General features: G+C 39.0%; 1 protein-coding gene across 5 annotated transcripts in view; it reads right to left on the bottom strand.

Annotated features, from left to right (window-relative positions):
* LOC101164594 (glucosidase 2 subunit beta) overlaps window positions 1–21,032 on the bottom strand; it is a 191,706-nt gene that overhangs the window by 151,682 nt on the left and 18,992 nt on the right. For 4 of the 5 annotated variants that reach the window (XM_004079742.4, XM_020711559.2, XM_011487338.3 and 1 more), the window contains exon 8: window positions 16,782–16,860. In XM_004079742.4, the coding sequence (XP_004079790.1) occupies window positions 16,782–16,860 (79 nt within the window). Of the gene's footprint in view, window positions 1–9,081; window positions 10,296–16,781; window positions 16,861–21,032 lie in introns of those variants that run through there. The other variant, XM_023965863.1, reaches the window with a different exon arrangement.

Here is a 21,032-nt window from a genome sequence, read left to right as displayed (position 1 = left end):
GTGATTCAAGAAGACGGAATGTGTTGGGTTTGTACAAAAAACTAACTCCCCCCCCCCCCCCCCCACACACACACACACAGACACTTTTCTACAACATGACTGCTAAGGTCTACCTCAGACTGTCCAAAGCAGCTCTGAATAATGAGGACATGAACAGAAAGAATCCTTTGGGCTGGATTGCTCATGGTGTGGAATTGTGTCATCACACACAGTTGATCAGATCCTATCGGACTGACAAAAAAACAACAAATGACTTTTTTTTTGTGTTTAGGCTGTTAACTGATGATCAGTAAATATAATAAATGACCAGCAGTTAATCGAGTAAACTCACCAAGAACTGATAAATATGGTACCATCAGGCATGATTAGGTTGAACCCATAGTCATATATACTCGTGTGGAATCATTTCTAATGTCCACCAAAGGATTCTGCTTGACAAAACTGAAGCCTGAACTGGGAAGGGGCATATTAACCAAAGTTAATTTCGTCTACCCCGAAATTGTGCCCGAAATGGTCCAGTTGGGCCAGACAAAGCAAAATGAAGAGCTTTCTTGGGTCTACTCACAGCTCCACCCACCTACCAATCAAAAAGACCAAGAATGTCCAAATTTGAACTCAATAAAAATAAAGATGACAGATTTTTTAAAAGATTAATTAGAAATAGGAAATGTACATCATAAATGTTTCTGACACCAGACCGTGCATTCATGAAATTTTGGTGAAAATTTTTAACATAGTAGTCAATTGGAAATTGCTCCTCTAGTGGTTTGTGGTGAAATTGCAACACTCCACTACATTCGGTTCTTGCTTAAATTTTGAGACAGGCTAATCTCAACTATGTCAAAGGACGTCATTTGGCCTGCACTTACAATGTGCCAATTTCTAAACGCAACAATCCAGTCATTTATGAGGGGCCGTATAAGACATTATTTATTCTGAACCATTCACATTCATACATTCTTGCTCTCACAGTCATATATACTCTCTTTCGCATACATATATTCTCTTACGCATCCATATATTCTCTCTCTCACATTCATACATTCTTGCTCTCACAGTCATATATACTCTCTTTCGCATACATATATTCTCTTACGCATCCATATATTCTCTCTCTCACATTCATACATTCTTGCTCTCACAGTCATATATACTCTCTTTCGCATACATATATTCTCTTACGCATCCATATATTCTCTCTCTCACATTCATACATTCTTGCTCTCACAGTCATATATACTCTCTTTCGCATACATATATTCTCACTTGCACATCCATATATTCTCTCTCTCACATGGATATATATTCTCTTACGCATTCATATATTCTCACTTGCACATCCATATATTCTCTCTCTCGCATGCATATATATTACTTTACACATACATACATTCTCACTCTCATTGTCACTCTTAAAAAGAATGTATGTATGTGAAAGACAAGTATATATGAACGTGTGAGGAAGAGTTTATATGTGTGTGTGAGAGAGGAGTATGCATGAAACGGAAGTTACTTTGCATGAAAAGGAAGGCACTTTGAATGAAAAGGAAGGCACTTTGAATGAAACGGAAGGCAGATGATTTCTCGTGCTCTGATTGGACGAGAGGCCGCCACCTCCCATTTTGAACACACTCTAAACCCTATCACTTGTACTGACTCATAACTATTAAGGTTACACAACTTAAATGTCATTTTGGTTGATTCAATACTTTATAGTTGATTCAACTATAAAGTATTAAGCTCTATCAAGATTTTTTCAAATTTAACTTAAAAGTGCTAAATATTTTAAAGCTTATTTGTATCTAGCACTCAAAAATTTTAAGATCCCTGAAGTAGCGTCATGACGTCATCACGTACTGGTGGGAGGGTCTTTCGTTTTCTCTACGTTAGCTCAGGTGGCCATGTTGGATTTGCCGAATGCGAGTATGCGACGTTTGAAATTGAAAGTCGAGCATTTTATTATTCTGCAAAGCGTTGCGATTTCGTCCCGCTTCAAGACGCCCCAACCTCGGGTTTTTTTTTCATCCGCCTCATCGCTGATGGTGCCGTCTTGTCTTCAGCCCTGATTTTATTTGGTAAGTATCGTTCATGGTTTATGAATGAATGCTTTAAAAATGCTCTTATACTACCGTAAATGTGGTTTACTGTTGTTTAAACATATGTGTGTTATGATTGTTTTAGAGATTAATGTGGAAATGTATACATGATTAGTTTGTCATAGCAGACGTATGGCGAGCCAAACCCAAAATGCATTTCTGCCCGTAAGTTACGACAGTGATGAGTTTTTTTTTTTTTCAGAGGTAGAAATGATCTGTTATGCTGCAATCACACTAAACATGATCCGCGTGTGAAATTCGCGTTGGAGGCCTCTGTCTGTGGCTAAAGTTTGCTGCTGGACATTTGTCCAAAAATGTCACTCAAAGCCTCTAACGGTTGTGTGGGAGGAGCTACCGCCAACAGTTTTAAGCCTGGTTGCTACATGGAAGCATTGGGTTTTGAATGCAGCTTTAAGCTTTTATAAATCACTGATCTCCGTTATAAAAAAGGTTTTTGTAAAAATAAATTAATCAACGTGCTCGTGTTGTGTTCAGGTACCGAACTACAGAGTGTTCAGTGTTTCACCTCCAGGTAGACGCCAAGGCCAGCGAGGTAACTTGTCTCAGTTATTTGTCTAGAGCTATTTTAAAAAAACAAAAAATGCAATAGGTTGTGTAGTGCAATAAATGTTTTTTGATCAGAATATAATTGAAACATTTTTTAACATTGAAAAATCTCTTTTGGACTTTTTCAGATACTGAACTTCAGAAAGTTCACCAGAAAGTCACCATTTCACCAGAAAAGACCTGTCAGTGGGTGAGTTTTATACTTATTTAATGCATTCATCCTGAACTATTACCATTATTAGATTTATATGGCAGCATGGAAACATTTATGCACATTTTAACTAGCCAAAGGTCTAAATAGAGCTGAAATTATTTACAATTTAACTAAACATATTTAGATTGCAGGCTGAAGGTGGCACAATGGAATGGAGGTGCAAGTTGTGTTCTGTTACTTTGGCACTATGCAGTACTACATATAATACTGCAGTACTACATAGCCAATATTCCAAAGTGTTTCCACTGCCATGTATGTGGAGACACTTTGGAATATTGTCATGTCTTTATGACAGTATATTACAATAATAAAATGATGTTGCATTAGCACCATTCCATCATTTGAAACCATGAAAACTCATCTGTCAAGATCTGAAATGGATTTATGTAGAGTAGATGCAGTCAGAGGAAATTGTGCAGTTTTTACATGTTTGTGTAACTTAAAGCTGCCCTTTTCTGAGACTAAGTCCACCAAAACAGACAGGAACTGGCCAGCTTGGTTAGGATTTATGACCTCCAGGTGAATTTCTAATGTGCATAATTCAAAAACGGATAACAAATCATTTGTAAACAGCTGTAAGAAGCCACGGTGTAACTTGCCTTCAAATGACTTTGGGTCTTTGACCTGAAGTGGATCATGCCATGAACACTGTATTGTCCTCTTACTAGAAATAGACATCTAGAAAAGGTATCATTTTATTATTTCTTAAAGTTCCTTAAGTAAATATTGGAAGTGTTTGCTCTGCATTTGCTTCAAAGGTAATGGATATTTCTTTTTATTCTTTTAGGACCAGCGTGACGTGAACATGAGACGGGCACTTGTCCTCCTTGCACTTCCTGTTTATCTGCATGAAGATGCCTCCAACTTCTTCAAGACCTGTACAGTAAGTGCACACGACTCCCTGTCAGTGTTTTTCACTAATCCTTTAATATTGATTGAGATTTTATTGAGTGACATAATAAATAGGGCAATTGTTTGTAGTTTGTAAACTGAGTGATATTTTTAAATGGTTTTAAAACTGAGACGGAAGATGAAAGGCGAACATCAGGGACTCCTGATTGGAAGGAGTGGAGTTTCGTTTACCTTTTCTGCTCCTGATCCATCATTATTTGAATAAAGAAAAATGAAGCTTTAGTCTTAAATTATTTTATAAATGTCCTCCTTCAGAAAAATGCTAAAGAACTTTTTAAAAACACAATTTTAATTGGAGTTGGTCCTTAAAACATCATAGCCAGTTGATTAAAAGCTAACAGAATGTTAGCATGAAAAGATTCCTATTGACAGATGGCAGGAATGTCAGTTTTGGACATTAGTGTGATGAATATCTTTGAGGGTCTGAACTCATCTGTGTTTTTTGTTTTGTATTTTCCAGAATACCAGACCTCACAGACACTTCTGTGGGTATCTTCTCAGTTGTCGTGGTGATGCTCCTGATGCTGCCGTCAGTGGTCCCACAGATCTGGCTGACTAATCTCTTCTAACTCTTCGGGGACATCTATGCTCTGGACCTACAGCACCCCAAAAAACTTGAACTTGCCTTCATATTTATTCAGAATGCTGTCTTGAGCCTTGAGGACAGCAAACCACTGAAAGGACATTTATTGACGCTGAAGAATGTTTCGTTGAGTGAGTCTTCCAGAATGGACTATTTGTTGGTTTAAGTGTTATGTAACTAATGTGTTTTGTTGTGATCATTTGCTTTTTCTGCCGTAAAATACAAAACCAACTCTTTTTGTCAATATGTTGTGTGGCACTCTTATAATGCAGTTTTATTGCACTTATTGTTTCTTCATCCTCTTGATATTTGTGCTTTTTTTTAAAGAGCAATTAAAAAAAGTGTATTAAGCAATCACTATTGTGTGGCCTTCACGTTTGTTGGTTTTTATCAATGTTAGCCTTTAAAATGTAGTGGGGCAGTATCAATATCTCTGTTTAGAATACATTTTAAGCTGAAGAATTTTAAATATTTTCAATGCTACACATTTAATGAGTTAAAGAATTTATAAAGCATTTGAGTGAATTTTACATATTTTATGAGTTGAGTAATATAAAAATATAGTTAGTTAAAGCGTTTTTTAGTTGGAAAATATTAAAAACTTTAAGTAAATAATCTCTTTTATAAGTTGAGGAATCTTAATATTTTTTATATGAAATAATACAAATGTAAGCCAACTGACAATATGAATTTTAATAAATGTTAACTTAAAAGTTTTAATAATATAACTTAACTGTTGCGTAATCTGTTACAAAATAATTTTTAAGTTCAGTCAACTCGCTAGGGATTACAGTGCAGACGCTAACATGAACAAGCAAGAAATCCCAAATTAACAGACTTGTGGTGTGGAAAGGTATGTTTTTCAGCTAGCAGTAATAATCAAAGTATCCGTTCTCTGTTTCAAAATGAGATTGCCACAAAACCGTATGTTATCTCATACTGGAACAGCTTTGGATGTAGAATTCAGTGGGAAAAGGTTTGGACCCTGCCACAAAAGTATTTCATCACCAATAAAATCAGAGACATTTCTTTCAAAATTCTTCACAAATTTTATCCAGTGAAACATTTCTTTACTAAGTTTAAAAAAGATCTGGACATAAACTGTTCATTCTGTCATTCCTCACCAGAAACTGTGCCTCATCTTTTTTGGTTTTGCTCTTTCACTCAACTATTTTGGAAAGATGTGATACATTTTATAAGAACTCATCTATGTGAAGATTATAGATTATTTTACGAGCATATTATTTTTGGATATTTTACACAAGAAAGACTTAATGCAGAAAAAATATATGTAGTTAATTTACTTATAATTATGGCTAAATACTTTATACACAAGTGTAAATATGCCAACAAAAAAAACGTGTTTTATGTTTTTCAAAAAGAAATGGTTTTGTATGTGAACAGTATTAAATCTTCCACTAACAAAAAAGCTGTCAGAACAGTTGAAACATGGTCTCTCCTGAAACTTTAACAGATCCCTTTGCCTTATTATTTTTGTTTTTCTTTTTGCATAACCTGTTTTACATGGTTATCATTATGTTTTTTTGTTCATTCTCATGGCGAACGTGAAGATTGTATTTTGCACACAGTGGAGTTTTGTGTTTGGTATTTTGTATGTGCAAGATATTGTTAATAAAGTTTATTTTTTTTAAAAAACGAACCGGCAAGAAGTAGCCACGGGGGTCCTGCAGCCATCGGAACCTTAACAAATATTTCATCTCCACCTCACCGTTGCCTTTTTTAAGAAATGACAGCTGGTTTTCCCACATTTATATGTAGTTATGGATCGAAAACAAGAGGAATTTGTTTTAATGTAAATGCGTGTTCCAGCGTCTACAGGAAGTGTCGCCCATAATTCACGCAAAGGCTCATGGGGGCTAGGAATAAGGTGGATACGGATTTTCTGTTTCGGTGGCACTTCTATTACCATTATTGGTATTTGAGACATTCCTTTGTGTCTCTAGAGATGCAGACAGATTTGTGACCACTTGAGGTGAAGATAAAATATTTCTTAAGGTTCCGATGGCCTTCTTATTGGTTCGTGTTAGCGTCTGTTCAAAATGGGAGGTGGCGGCCTCTCGTCCAATCAGAGCACGAGAAATCATCTGCCTTCCGTTTCATTCAAAGTGCCTTCCTTTTCATTCAAAGTGCCTTCCTTTTCATGCAAAGTAACTTCCGTTTCATGCATACTCCTCTCTCACACACACATATAAACTCTTCCTCACACGTTCATATATACTTGTCTTTCACATACATACATTCTTTTTTAAGAGTGACAATGAGAGTGAGAATGTATGTATGTGTAAAGTAATATATATGCATGCGAGAGAGAGAATATATGGATGTGCAAGTGAGAATATATGTATGCGAAAGAGAGTATATATGACTGTGAGAGCAAGAATGTATGAATGTGAGAGAGAGAATATATGGATGCGTAAGAGAATATATGTATGCGAAAGAGAGTATATATGACTGTGAGAGCAAGAATGTATGAATGTGAGAGAGAGAATATATGGATGCGTAAGAGAATATATGTATGCGAAAGAGAGTATATATGACTGTGAGAGCAAGAATGTATGAATGTGAGAGAGAGAATATATGGATGCGTAAGAGAATATATGTATGCGAAAGAGAGTATATATGACTGTGAGAGCAAGAATGTATGAATGTGAATGGTTCAGAATAAATAATGTCTTATACGGCCCCTCATAGTCATTGGTGATATCGACAGTTTGTTTTTAGATTTACCATTCACTAATAAATGGAAAGAGGTTATTCACATTCATGTTACCAGAATTCAACCCAAATAGAAAGCTGTATGTCTAATAGCAGGCATGTCCAAAGTCCGGCCAGTGGGTCAAAAGTGGCCCGAGTTTAAATTTTCACCGCCCCACAGGCTCCTTTAATAAAATCAATATATGTGGCCGCCAGCATTTTTTCTGAAAACAATTTCTTAATTGAGGTTTGGCTGAATTACACTTCAACTCATCGTAAACCTGTGGCAACACTGTCACAGGACACTTCAGTGACACTTTCTACCTCATTTCTAAAGTTTGAAAAAAACAGATTTGACAGTGAGGGCCACCACTTCCAAGACAAGTAGAAACTGGCTTTTTTCGTGGAATACAAAACAACTATGTCTTCCAAAAGAGACTGTGGGTGTTTCCAAGGAGTTCAATACCAAGAGGGACTACCAAACAAGACATTTTCACCTCACCAAATCTGGCCCTCACTGTAAAGAGTTTGGACAGCCCTGTTTTATAGGGTACATATGCTTACATGAATTGAAAAATACAGCACCAGTCAAAGGTTTGAACGCAGCAACTCATTCATCTGAAAAGATAAAGGGTGTCTAAGCTATGGACTTACTGTATTGTTGGACCATAAGGCACACCTAAAATCCAGTTCGTTTCTCAAAACATGAACAGTGCATTTTTATGTACAAGTTCGATTGTGTTTACTGACCTGGAAGCGATTTTCGGGGGTACACTGCATTAAAAAAATCTGAACAACACAGTTCTCTAGAACAAACTTCCCATCGATCCCTATGACCAATCGCCCGGCTCATGACTCCCCTAGGTATTCTGGGTGGTGTAATCATACTACCGTGTTTTATTTTACTTATCTCCCTTAAAACCCAGAGGACCTTATAGCCTGAAAAAAAATACAAATATTTGTATACCATGCAACGTATTATTACAGGTTCGTATCATGCTATAAACAATGTTATAGACACACCTCTTAGAGACAACAGCAGAACTGAATTATTTTCCCAAAAACGGAATGGACCTTTTGCAAAAATTGTCAAACCAATTTAACTTTTGGAGCCTAAGCAAGCTTGGTTATGAAAAGCCAAGTCCAAGAACGCCCCTCAAAGGACAATCGTCCATGTTTTGGTGTCATTTGCATAAATTGAGTATAATCTATCTGTAGTTTTCTTGAAATTGAAATCAAGATCTTTACGGAAAGGACCACAGATTAAGCCCTTCAACGTGAAATGGTCGTACATTTTTAAATGCTGCTCCCTGAACAAGCACTGCGTGCTCTGCTCTCAAGAGCTGCAGTTATCCAGTTCTAGCATCAATAGTTTCTGTCAAGTGGTTGAAGCTGATAAGAATACACATGATTGCCTTGAGCTTGCTTAAAGGCTGGTTTGTCAGAGCAGTTTGTAAGGCAGAATTTTAAGTGATTGCATAAAACAAAAATGAAAAATTCTTAGAAACACAGCAGCAGTGTGATCCACATTCCCTATATCTGAACCACTTTATATTCTTTTCATCCTTTAACTACAACAGAGCGAGGAAGTCATCTTAGACAGAATTAGCAGACAGACACAAAAATAAATAAATAAAAAGACCCAATCCGTCAAGATTTGTTGGAGCAGCAGAAAATGATGTCTCTTCACTTTGCTCTTTCCCACTCTTGCCTTTGACCTCCCACTGGTTCCATTAACTGCAGCACCCGAGCAACCTTGAGCGCATCCAATCTTGACAGTTACATAACCACAAAAAAAAAAAAAAGAGCGTTGAGAAGATTTGAGGCGCAGAGGAAGGGAGCAAGGCAAATATTAAGAAGTGTCAGAGAGAGCAACCTAAAAACAAACACAACTCTGTAACAAGCAACCACCCGGCTGGTTGGGTGCATCCTTTCATCTCCAAAGAACATGACGCATTACTGCCTTTATTTCCAGGAGGAAGGCTCTTTTGCGATTTTTTTTTTCTTTTTGGTACGGCGGCGGTACAAAACCTACAACTTCACCGGTGGTATCAGCCTGTCATTTTGCATTAAATAACTCGAAAGCACTCCAGTCGAGAAGCAAAAAATGTGACATGTGTGATGGCAGGAGAGGAGTGAGTGGTAAAGGTGCCGGACCCCCTCCCCCGACCCCCCACTGTCCAGTTACAGCCCCACATACCAAACAAGGTTTGGCAAAACTGTAATCTAGCTGGAGAAGCTTGCACTCCTTTCTTTGTGCCGCAGTCATACGACGTGGCTTGATAAGTATGTAAGCAAACATGGAATGAAAGCCCGCTGGGTAACATCATGTTCCCAAACACTCGCTTAAGCAAGATTTAAATCCTCAGTACGGCTTACATCTGCAGATATTAAACATTCCGGTAACTGGGTGATGAAAATACAACAACAAAAAATACAGTACAGAGAGTAACAACATTATGATCAGACACCTTAAATCCTATGATTCACTACAATCTTAAGAAACCATGATCTGGAAGGAAAAACAGTGTAACAACATTTTCTTTCTATTTTTTTACAACCAAAAAAAGGATGGAGGCAGGGGGAAAACAGCAGAAAAAGCCCAGCCCATGACAAAACAAAGAGATTAAATGACCTGTGAATGTGACTTTCCATTAGCTCAATTTGGAGGCCTGCTGCCCCCTTCTGGACGCTGCCGGAACAGCCTTCGAGGCGTCCTTTTTCTCTGTGCCCCCCTCGCTTGACTGAATCCCCAACAATCACAGCTGCAATGATATCTGCCTCACAGAGCTAACAAGATGCTGTCACGCAACAAAAGGCAAACGTGAGGCGGGGCTAGGGAAAAAAAAAAAAAAGAAAGGGGATATTTTTTTTTTGTACATGTAAAAAAACTAAAAGAAGTGTGCTGCACAAAATAAAAAAAAAATAGAAGTGGAAGTGGGTCGAGCCTCCCTCTGAGGTGAGACGACGGTGCCGGCGAGGGCCAAATGTCAACCAGCTCAAACAGATGGTGTGAAGAGCCGGGCTGAGCGTCTGACCTTCGTCGACGTAATGAGGGCTGGGAGGGCAACGAGGGGCGCCCAGAGTTTGTTTGGCGACCGTCGGCGTGCACGTCAAAGGCAGCGTTGCTGCCAAGGCGGGAGGGTAGAGTCATGCCAGGGCGGTTTGCTCTTGCAGGTGCTTGGGGACTCTGTGGGATGCTGTCAAGCTGTCGGCGTGACAGAAGAAAGTCAGAGGAGGATCAACAGCTTTAGATGGTTTTTGAAGACTCAAACAGCTTCTTTTTTTTACAGGTCTGCCTGCGTCTTCTAAAGCAGCACTTCACTACTTTTACCGTTTATGGAGCCGATTTAGCCTCTTTAAAGTCAGTTAAGTCATGATTTTAGCACCACTGGAAGTCAAAGGTCCAGGAAAGGATATTATTATGTGAAATTCTCACATCGTGCTGATGAGGCAAGTCCAGTATAATTGTGATCAGATCTTCAAAAACTAAGAGAGGAACACCTTTCTACAATAAAATGTGCAAAAACTTTAACTAATATACCAAAAGAAAAGAAATCACCTATCTGGGACATTTGTATATTATAGAGAAAAAAATTTCCTTTCATGCAGCATTTTCTTTTTTTCTAGTCCATGTAGACACATTTTAAAAAGTGAATTTCCCGTCAACTTTTCTTTCTTTTCTTCAACACAAAAGTGTAGAATAGTGCTGGTGGATTTTTCCCCCCCTTTTCCTGATTTCGATCGGGGAATTTCTTTCCTTCTCCTTGTTCAAAAGGAAAAGGAAGAAAGAAAAAAACCACGCAATATTGCGAGTCCCACTCCGTTTCTGGTAGACTGAATCCAAGGCTTTACAGGGAGGCGAGCTGGTAGAAGATGGATAAGTGAAATTCACCTCTGCACAGCTGTGTGTTGCTCGAGAGAAGGCAATTTCCTGTAGCTGAGTTCTAAAGCACATTTCTGCAGTCTGAGCATGGTCACACATCGGTGGTCCTGAGAATGTATCATCCTGTGGCTAACGTCCATAAAATGTAAAAGAAATACTTTTTATTTTAAGGCTAACTTTAGGCGACAACATTCGACTTGCGTACTGAAATCGTAAGTCCGGTCGATCACTTTGTCTTCCTCTTCCAAGCCGCCGATATAAATGATTACCTAAATGTGGATGAACCTACATCAGGAGTGCTTTTTAAAGGAATGGAAGGATGGAACATAATGGCAGAACAGGCACAGAGAGCCACTTCAGAATCTCCTTCTTCCCGTCCCTTTGATCATCAAATTGTTCTCCTGAAAATCCTCTCCGTTCTCGAATTATCTGGGTCGCTGAAGTGGAAACGGAATTTTCCAAAGCTTCTTAAGAGAAAGGGAAGAGCAGCGGGGAAAGGAATAAAAACGATGTGAAAATAAAATAATTGATACGAAAGAACAAAATAACACTATCATCCCTATTCTTGTCCTTATTGAGGCTTTCCAGACAATTGCACTCATAGGTTGTTTATTATTTTTGTCCACATATACAAGACACAGAGAAACCAAAGTGAGTGCGTAGACAAGTAAGCAGGGATGTCCTGTTTAAAGCTGAAAAAACATTGCTTACTTATATTGTAGTAGGTGTAGGGGTTGTCATCTGGACTTGGTTTTAAAGTTAGAAGACATTTCGCCTCTTATCCAAGAGGCTTTGTCAATTCTGAATTAGCTGGTCTAAGAGCTGGTATATATATGCGTCCATGGGGGAGGAGTCAGACCTGAAACTGGAGGTATTGTCCACTTAGCCTACATGGTTTCGGGTCGTTAATAGTCCTTTGTCCTCAGCTGGGGGTTGGAGAGCCAGTGACTCACTCTCCACATTGGTCCTCTCTTTCAGCGGTTAACGACTCAGGTGGAACTAGTTTGGTTTGTTTGGTTTGCTGAGGACAAAGGACTTTAAAACCAAGTCCAGATGACATCCCCTAAACCTACTACAATGGAACCAACCTGGATGAATGAGAGTCTTCATAGACATTGCTTACTTATAGAATATCTTGCTGAACTACAACAACGGAAATGCTTCCAAGCTGTCGCAAAACATTTGAGTAGTCTGGGTTTTAACATCGAACGTTCACAATAAGTGTGCAGAGACCGGACAATACACACTCTACGAACTACTGTAACTCTTACAACATTTACACAATGAACGAATTGCCAACAGATTCTGAAGCGGAGACAAGCAGCTTTGCTCCGTCAGAATCAGCTGGTTTATAATAATAATAATGGATTCGATTTATCTGCGCTTTTCCAGACGCTCAGCAACGGTTGACTAGGGGGAGCAGGGATCAAACCGCCAACCCTTCGATCAATGGCCGACCTGCTCAACCATCTAAGCCACTGCCGCCCGTTTACGTTAACCGTGTTCAGACTTTACAACTGTTAGGTGTTGGATATTAGCACAAAGCCACTTGTTCTCCGCGACCGAATTCACTGGAATTATGTTTCTCGCATAAACGGTTGAAGAGTTACGATACTTCAAAGAACAGCAACACTGAAGCTAAAGGTGTTAAAGAATGATTGTCAACAGACCCGAACAGGTGAAATTAGCACCAAAAACCCAAGTCAGGATTAGGTTTTTACCAAAATGCCAAAAAAAATAATAATGTCCATGCAGACCACAACACCCTTCATTGTGGTTTTTTATGCAAATACAGCGTTAGAAATAAGGGGGAAAATGGCAAGTAAACTTGGTTGTCCTCCCCAATTTTTGGTTGTCCTCCGATACCAATATTCAACAGCAACGAAACCTACTCAGATGTCAGTACTTACATCTTTATTTCTTCTATACATCTAATATCAACTGCCTCTTATGATGGACATTTAAAAAACTCTTTAAATGTTAAAAACAAACATTTTACTAAATATTGAAGCATCTGGTTACACAAAGTATTGCCATGTAAATCAAATACTGTTACGGTCAAATCAAATTACTTAATCTTACCCTATAGTATATCAGAAAATTGATTACATTAACCAACACTCTAACCTAAAGAGTATTTTTAAAATTTAAAGGCTTGTATGGACTGGGACTAGTACAGCATTCCAAATATAAAGTAATATATCATATTAAAACTTTTCATCACATAGAAATAACATCCATTTCAAATAAACACATGTGTAAATGATACCATGTTTACATTGTGCGCTGCAGTAGCAGTAAAGACTAATATCCCTGATCTTTTAAACAAAACATGCAGGTGCACTGTTGTCATTTTGCGATGTCTTCGTGCGTACTCGGTTCGTTCGGAAGTCACGTGACATTGTTCATGTACACTCGGTTTTATCTTAAAAAGTTGGACGTCGGTTTCCCAAAAACTTTGAAAAATAGTCGAAAAATACCAAAATGTTGAATAAAAGACCAGGTTGTCACACGGCCAACCATCAGGTCCGTTTTTGGTTGTCCTCCGTGAAATCTGGTTGTCTCGGACAACAGGATAACCGCTTATTTCGAACGCTGAAATATAAAAGATTGCATATAACGGTAGTTATCTAACCACAGTTTAGAAAAAATAACATCTACTTTGCTGAATGCTGTCTAAAGGTGTAAAGAGTGTTTGATTGTTTTTTATTATTTATTTTGTGATAACCCTTTGAATCCATGGGTAAATACCCAGGGTAACTGGAGCCAGATTTAGGCCAAATTTGAATTAATTCCTTACCCCTACAGCGTCCCCCAATCCCTACATGAAGCCCTCCAACCGGAGAGAAGTCTTCAAATCTAGATGTTACAACCACTCAGTAACATCATGAATTCTTCTTCGTCATCTTTGTTATTGCGTAGCTGCCAGTGCTTGGAAATTACATAACATGGGTTTTAGAACTCTAAAAAGTCACGCAAAAACAACAACTCAATACTTACATTTCAAAAGTACATTTCTGTGCTTCAGAGCGCACCCATGTGGAGAAATTTGGTTTTTGTCTGCAGCACAGAGCCAGGCAGATCCCTCTACCAGTGGAGGGATTCCCCGCCTTAAGTTGCTATGGCCCCTCCTTAAAAACATACACTGCTACAGCGCCAAATGCTGCTACAATTGGAGCAATAGGGAGGGGCCAGAGGGGTAGGGAAGCAAATCGGATTTGGCCGTAGTTCACCAAGTTCCCACTAGGGGTTTGCTCCACAAGAACGATAGAGGCTTGGCTAGATAGTATTTCTGCTCTGTAAGAAAAATGTTTTGGACATCCATGATGTGTGTTCTAATCATTGACTTTATGAGAGAACTGAACTGAGTGACCCCCTGACCCTTTGAGGGTGAGACAGGAAGTACCTGCTAGATCCAAGCAGCCAAAATTTCATAGACTTCTAAAGAGAAATAACCAGCTAATACTAATTCGCTAATTGTCAGAACAACCATTCTTGCTTTGATACTTGTTTTTAACATGTTCTTGATAATATTCATTTTTATTCATATTTTCTGTAATGAAAGTTACTCAAGTTATTAACTGGTCAATCAGTCAAGTAGTTGGTCTCACGTCAAACGTTTGAAACCTTTGATTGACAGATTTTGTGTAGCCAACTTTTCAGTGGTAGTGGTAGGATTTTCAACAAGCTCAGTCCTGATTGGTTGCCTTAGAAACGTTGACTCAGACTGACTTGGACCAATCACTGTTTACTGACGATATCAGGCTCCAACATGGATGGACATTTAATTTGGATGATGTCACACTCCCTCTGTCCAGTTTTACTACACAGTCAATGGTTCTTAATCAACTCCAAGTATTCTTTGGGTCTTCTGTTTAAAAATGACCTTTGCATTTTTGCACAAAAAAATAAATAGATACATAGGACATCTCCATTGTACTTTTAAGAAGCTGTTAAAATTCTATTTTCATGCAATCCCTTTGTATACAAAAACAGAAAATAGGAGGGACATACAAGTAAATGTGCTGTAAGATTGTTTCAACACTCAGGATTCAACTGTATAAATTAAAAAGCTGTTTAAGTCAGCGTAGTTTTTAAATCAAACCATACAATCAGACGTTTTGAAGATAATCTACATCCATTTTTATTTCTGCTGGACTGTTTTACATGAAAGAAAATTGTTAATGGTTTGCATTTTTTTACAATTTCTTTGTAATTCCAATTCCTTTTGGTTAAATTAAATCCGCCTCTATCAGGAGTCAAAACTTTGCTTCTTAGGCCATATGGCTTCTTTTCTTTTTTTAAACCATATGTTTTTTTGTTTTTTTTAGAGTTTTTCTGTCACAAACTTTACAATCCATGCTCTTAAAGGTTTGCAATTGTCAGCTAAACATCACATGAGTGAGTAAAGATTATTGAAATCTGTGAAACCAACTAGAGAGGATTCCTGAGCTAAAACATGAGGACACTCCATTTGATTTTTGTAAAATCGTGGATATGGGAAAAGGGGTGAGAGTAGAGGGAAAACAAATCTGAAGCCTTAGCCATTTTGTTTACAGACAGAAATGTTGATATGTGCTGTCTGGTAAGAGGGAGCCTCAACATCTCCAAAGTGAAACCGACAGCCGCATTCTTGCGCACAGCAGCTTGAGGGGGAAAAAAAAAAAAATCACTGTTGGGAAACTGTGCTTGTCCTGTTCAGAATTCAAATAAGAGCCGGCAAAAAAAAGCCTGCTTGTACAAGCACAAGACTACACAGAGCCCGGGCAGGCTTTTAACAAAACAAGAAACAAAAGTCTTGGTATGAAACAGGAGGCTTGTAATTTCAATTCATCCTTGTACGCTGCCCCGATGTTATAAATACTAAACAGGGCATCAAATCCACTGCGGGAACAGATCTCCAATAGGACGCTGTGCTGACTCCAGCCAGAGTGAGATCCACTAACTTCAGCTTGAACGTATTTATCCCTTTTCGAAATACATTTCTCTCCCAATGTACGACTCCAATCCTTCTGTAGGATAAATAAAACTGGAAGTGTGTCAGAAAGACTAGGATTAGTCCAACTGTGTGACAACATTTCAGTCATACAATAAGAGAACTCCACAGGAGGGCCAAATAAGCAGAAACTGGGATGATGTGTTTATGAGAGCTTTAGCTAAAGGTGTACTACGCAGTATGATGGAGTGATTGCTATTCCCTTTTGCTAGTCTTTTCTCCATTTTGTTTGTCCATTGTGCCATCTTATGGGGTCCAGATGACCCCACCCTTGCATTGACGTGTTCTCCCTACCAGGACAAAGGTGGATAAAGGTGAAGAGGATTTCCTGCAATCCATGGACACCAGTGAAGATCATAAATCATTGAAGAAAAAAGGTTAGGCGCACTGTCTAGTGGGTCTAGATGACCCAACTTTAAAGTGCCTTGGATAGCACAAGGGTTATTGTACAGTTGTCTGCTAAATCCATCCACACCAGATTAAATTCCCAAATTTCAAACCCACCAAGATGTACCCAGTTGCAGTTCCTTAAATGACCACTGGGGGCTGGTGTCAGAAGGACCCACTTTTGTGTGGTTCCTGAGTCAAAAAGTCCCACTTTATACCAAAAACGCATTAACAGCCTGGAGCAAGTTTTGCAAGATTTGCACCGCTTCCTCATTTCGCCCCAGGCCTCTTCCAACAAGTATGTGGTGGACATGCCTTAATAAACAGTAGAATGAAAAAAAAAAGAAGAAGATCCTCCATGATCATTTCTCTTTGAACGCAGCATAAAACTGTAGCTTGAATCTGAAAAAAATCCAACAACGTACCATTGCCTCATCATCACCGAGATGCCGCTCCTCATCGTGGACAGGCACCACTTCAGCCTTGACTTCATCCAGAGAAATACTGTAGGGGTTACAAAATAAGCATATTAGTATTCCTCCCAGCTTTCTGATGAATATTAAAGGTTGATCTTATCACCATGCGCTGGGAAGATCAAGGTCATCACCTGTTCACCAGTTCTGTATCACAACCAAAGAATTTCAATCTCACAGGCTGTGAGGGGATTTAAAGATGTGACGGAAAGAAAATTTTAATTAATAGAGCGCTTTCGTCTTCTGTATTTATCCAAAGAAACTCGTTTTGTAACAGTCAGTCGCTGTTTTCTTTGGAACACCAAAAGCAAAATCTTTTGAGTCCTAATTCACGGCATGCTATACAAGTAAAATTGAATAAAAAAAAACTAAGTTTTATACTACGTGATGTTAATTATAATTTTACCATTCAGTACAGCCTATTCTCTCATCAGAAAAAAAAGACCTTTAGATCTCGTCTTCAGTCGTTTCTCTTTTCAGGGTCAGCTGAGCTGAGATAATAACTGCACGGCCAAATCAATTCAGGGGGTCCATCAAAAAGCGCTCGCCGACATACAAAACGAAAAAGCCCGTTTTACCAGAGAGGATCAATATGGAGAGTAAATAATTGACAGAAACAAAAGCTGGAATCAGTTTTTCTGAAGTGGCATTACAAACTGTAGAAGACTGAGTTCTTAAATCAGGTGTGGGGAGCATTTTCCTTCCAGTAAGTGCTTTTATTTTTTTTTACATGCATACTGCATTGCAAAAGCTCCTTTTGGATGGGTGGGGGAGGCATTACGAAGACAAGCCAGCAATGACAATTTGGGAATTCACAGATGCACACAGTGATGAATCCTGACAGAGGGGAGTGGATAAAAAGCACAACCTGTTCACGGGGCCTTTGGGAGGCTCCATCATGGCTCATTTCCTGAAACAGTTGGTGGACTCTATTTATAGGCCGGCATACTGGTACCAGTTAATCCTGCACTGGGCTGCCAACTGCCTGCCAGCTGGCTCAGTGGGTTGCACTTTTGTGTGGCAAGGAAGACCAGAGAACTACGTACATGATAAAAGTGCGAACAAGCAACCCCCTCCACACACCTTCCCGGTTTAAGGTAAATGGGGCTTTATAGTCAGTGCTAGTGGTGCACTGATGGTCGCTCCCCTGTCTAACACTGGGCCCAAACACATAACCACCAGGACCGGTGTGGGGTTCAGTGTCTTGCCCAGGGACAACTCGTCACATGGGTGGGCATTGCAGGAACCAAACCTGTCAACCTTCCAATTAGAGGTTGACCGCTCTACCTCGGCACCACAGCCTTTCATGTTTTAGAAGAGGGGTGTCCAAACTTTTTGCAAAGAGGACCAGATTTGGTGAAGTGGAAATGTGTGAGGCCCAACCATTCGGTCTGCATTCTTTGAACTATTTTACTAACAATACATTTTAATAAACATCTTATTGCAAAGGCATACTTTTCATTTCTTCCCATAGAACAAATACATCCGGGGTGCAGCGGTAGGGCAGTCGACCTCTGATCAGAAGATTGATTGATTCCCGCACTGCATCTCCCATGATGCACTGGGTGAAAGTGACAGTGTCTCATCATTCAATCGGTCTTCCCTGTTAAACGTCGTGAAACCACAACGAAAACACATTAAACAATTTTTAAATCTTCTTGATGAAACAACAGTTTAGTTCTCTTTCAAGGTTTGTCTTTATTAACAGCCAAACATCCCAGAGAGTTTTGTCCAAGTCATCTTTCTAACTGAAACACTTTTCTAATAAGGTCTGGATTGTTTGTTAAATTTAAGAAGAAGTGATAACAACATTTAAGAAACAGGATTAAGGTGAAGTGGCCAACAGACACAATTAAACTAAATTGAAACAATTGAATAATCTAAAAATAAATAAAACATTTATTGTTAGATTTTTCAAAGACTTCATCTTTGATTATGACAAAAGAAAAACTCATAAAACTTCAACATCTTCACTTTTTGTGTAGCTGCAGAAAACATAAATATGATGTTAGTCTTTTTGTGTAAAATGTATCAAACATACTGTGATCATATTGCTAAAAAAAATTCCTTTTCACCAACATTTTAAAAAAAAAGTAAAAAATAAATCACTATTTAGAAAGAATATATTTGGCTCTTTGTGAGTTTACATAAAATTGCATGTTAATAAACTGGAGGGAAAAACAACTAGCAGGGTAAAATTTCAAATAATTTAGTTGAAATTTATTACAGAAAACTAACATAGTAGTGGCTGAGTGACATAACCTAGAGACCCAGGCGTGTCATATAGATTTTTCATTTTTCTCTATGCCCCCACAATCCTGCGTCCTGCACAAGGAGCCCATTAGTGCTCTTTATATGAGAAACTTGGCTTCTTTGCGTGCAGCCTGACTGTTAGACATTAGGAAATTAGACAGAGTGTAGATATTGTGGTCGTCCTACGGGTACTTCTGTATAACCTGCAAACCTTTTGGGGCGTCCGTGGTGCGCAGGTAGAGCGGTTGACCTCTGATCGGAGGATTGCAGGTTCTGGTCCTGCTCTGCTCTCCCATGTGTTGAAATGTCCTTGAGCAAGACACTGAACATCGGTCCTGGTTGCTATAGGTTGGTGCCAGTGTTCAGCAGCGGTGTGTGAAGGTGTGACTAGGACTGTTGTGGTACAGTCCTTTAGGGCTTCTAAGAACGTAGTAAAGCGCTACATAAGTATACACGGTTTACAGTTTTACCTTGTGCATCTGGCATTTGAGTCCCACTCAGTAAAGAGGCAGTACCGTACAACAGCTTCAACAGTATGTCATAAGTGAGTCCAACAAGTATTTGCCTTATGAATTCCTCACACCTACCAGAAGCACGACAATAGTACGCTCCATTTTTATGGCGTGTCTTGAGGCGACTGTACAAGCCTTAAGGTACAAGACACACCTGATCTCAATTTAGGATGCGGCCATTCCCATCCACGACCCTCTATGTGTCCGAACAACCCAAACACCCACGGCACCAGTACGGCTGAATGTGACTACCGTAATTTCCGGATTATAAGACGCTACTTTTGTCACAGGCTTTCAACCCTGCGGCTTATTCAATGATGCGGCTAATTTATGCATTTTTTCTTTTTTTTAGTGCATTTTTTCTAACGGCCACTAGGGGCGCTCAAGCAGAAAGGGTAAGAGTGAGACGGGGGGAATACGGTATATGTGTCGAGGAAGACGCAAGTTTAATGTAAATTCCTGCTTTGTGAATGAATAGCATGAACAGACCCTCATCATGGAAAATGCAAGAAGAAATGCATATGACGCAGCTTTCAAGTTAGCTAAAGGTATACTACATATGATGGAGTGATTGCTATTCCGTTTTGTTAGGCTTTTCTCCATTTTTTTTATTTATTGTGCTCTTATGGGGTCCAGATGACCCCCGGCGGTCACGTCGCAAATGAATACCGGTACAAGTAATGATTACAACGCACTGTTCTTTATTAACAAATAACAGTAACAACTAACTAACTAATGAACTAACTGTATAGGTGTAGTAGAATGAGTGTGTGTGTGTGTGTGTGTGTGTGTGTGTGTGGGTGTGTGTGTGTGTGTGTGTGTGTGTGTGTGTGTGTGTGTCAGCGCGCTGCGTGTGTAACAGGGAGGAGCACAAGAGTGAGTGAGAGCCTCCCTCTTGCACTGCACGTGCCCCCCCCCCTCTTTCTTACACACACGCACGGTTTCAGCACATACACATCCTCATTCTACAACACATGTTTCAATGTGGTCACATGCGGCTTATAGACAGGTGCGCCTTATGTATGTACAAAATGGTTTATCCTTTAAAAATGGAATGGGAGTGGCTTATAATCAGGTGTGCTCTATAGTTCGGAAATTACGGTAAGGCTTAATATTCCAATCAAAGTATTTAAGAGGCTTCATTTTATTAAAATTGTTTTGAAAACTTTACACTAATAAATGCTTGTCCTTTTTTTTATATCAGGAAGCAATTACTTTTGGCTAAATGGACGGATTAGTCTAAACAAGAAAATCACAATCAGTGAATCTGCATTAAACATAATTAGCAATTCCAATGGAGTAGATTAAGAATGGGGTAACGTTTTGCAGAGTGTCATTAGAGATAAAGCCAGACAAAGAGGTTGCTGTTGTTGTGGTTTTTTTTATTTATTTTTTTTATATATTTGTACATCAGAGAGGGCCTGCGGCGCACATGCTA

The sequence above is a fragment of the Oryzias latipes genome, chromosome 18, assembly GCF_002234675.1.
Source record: "Oryzias latipes chromosome 18, ASM223467v1".
Taxonomy (NCBI): Eukaryota; Metazoa; Chordata; class Actinopteri; order Beloniformes; family Adrianichthyidae; genus Oryzias; species Oryzias latipes.
This window is presented reverse-complemented; position numbering and strand designations above follow the sequence as displayed.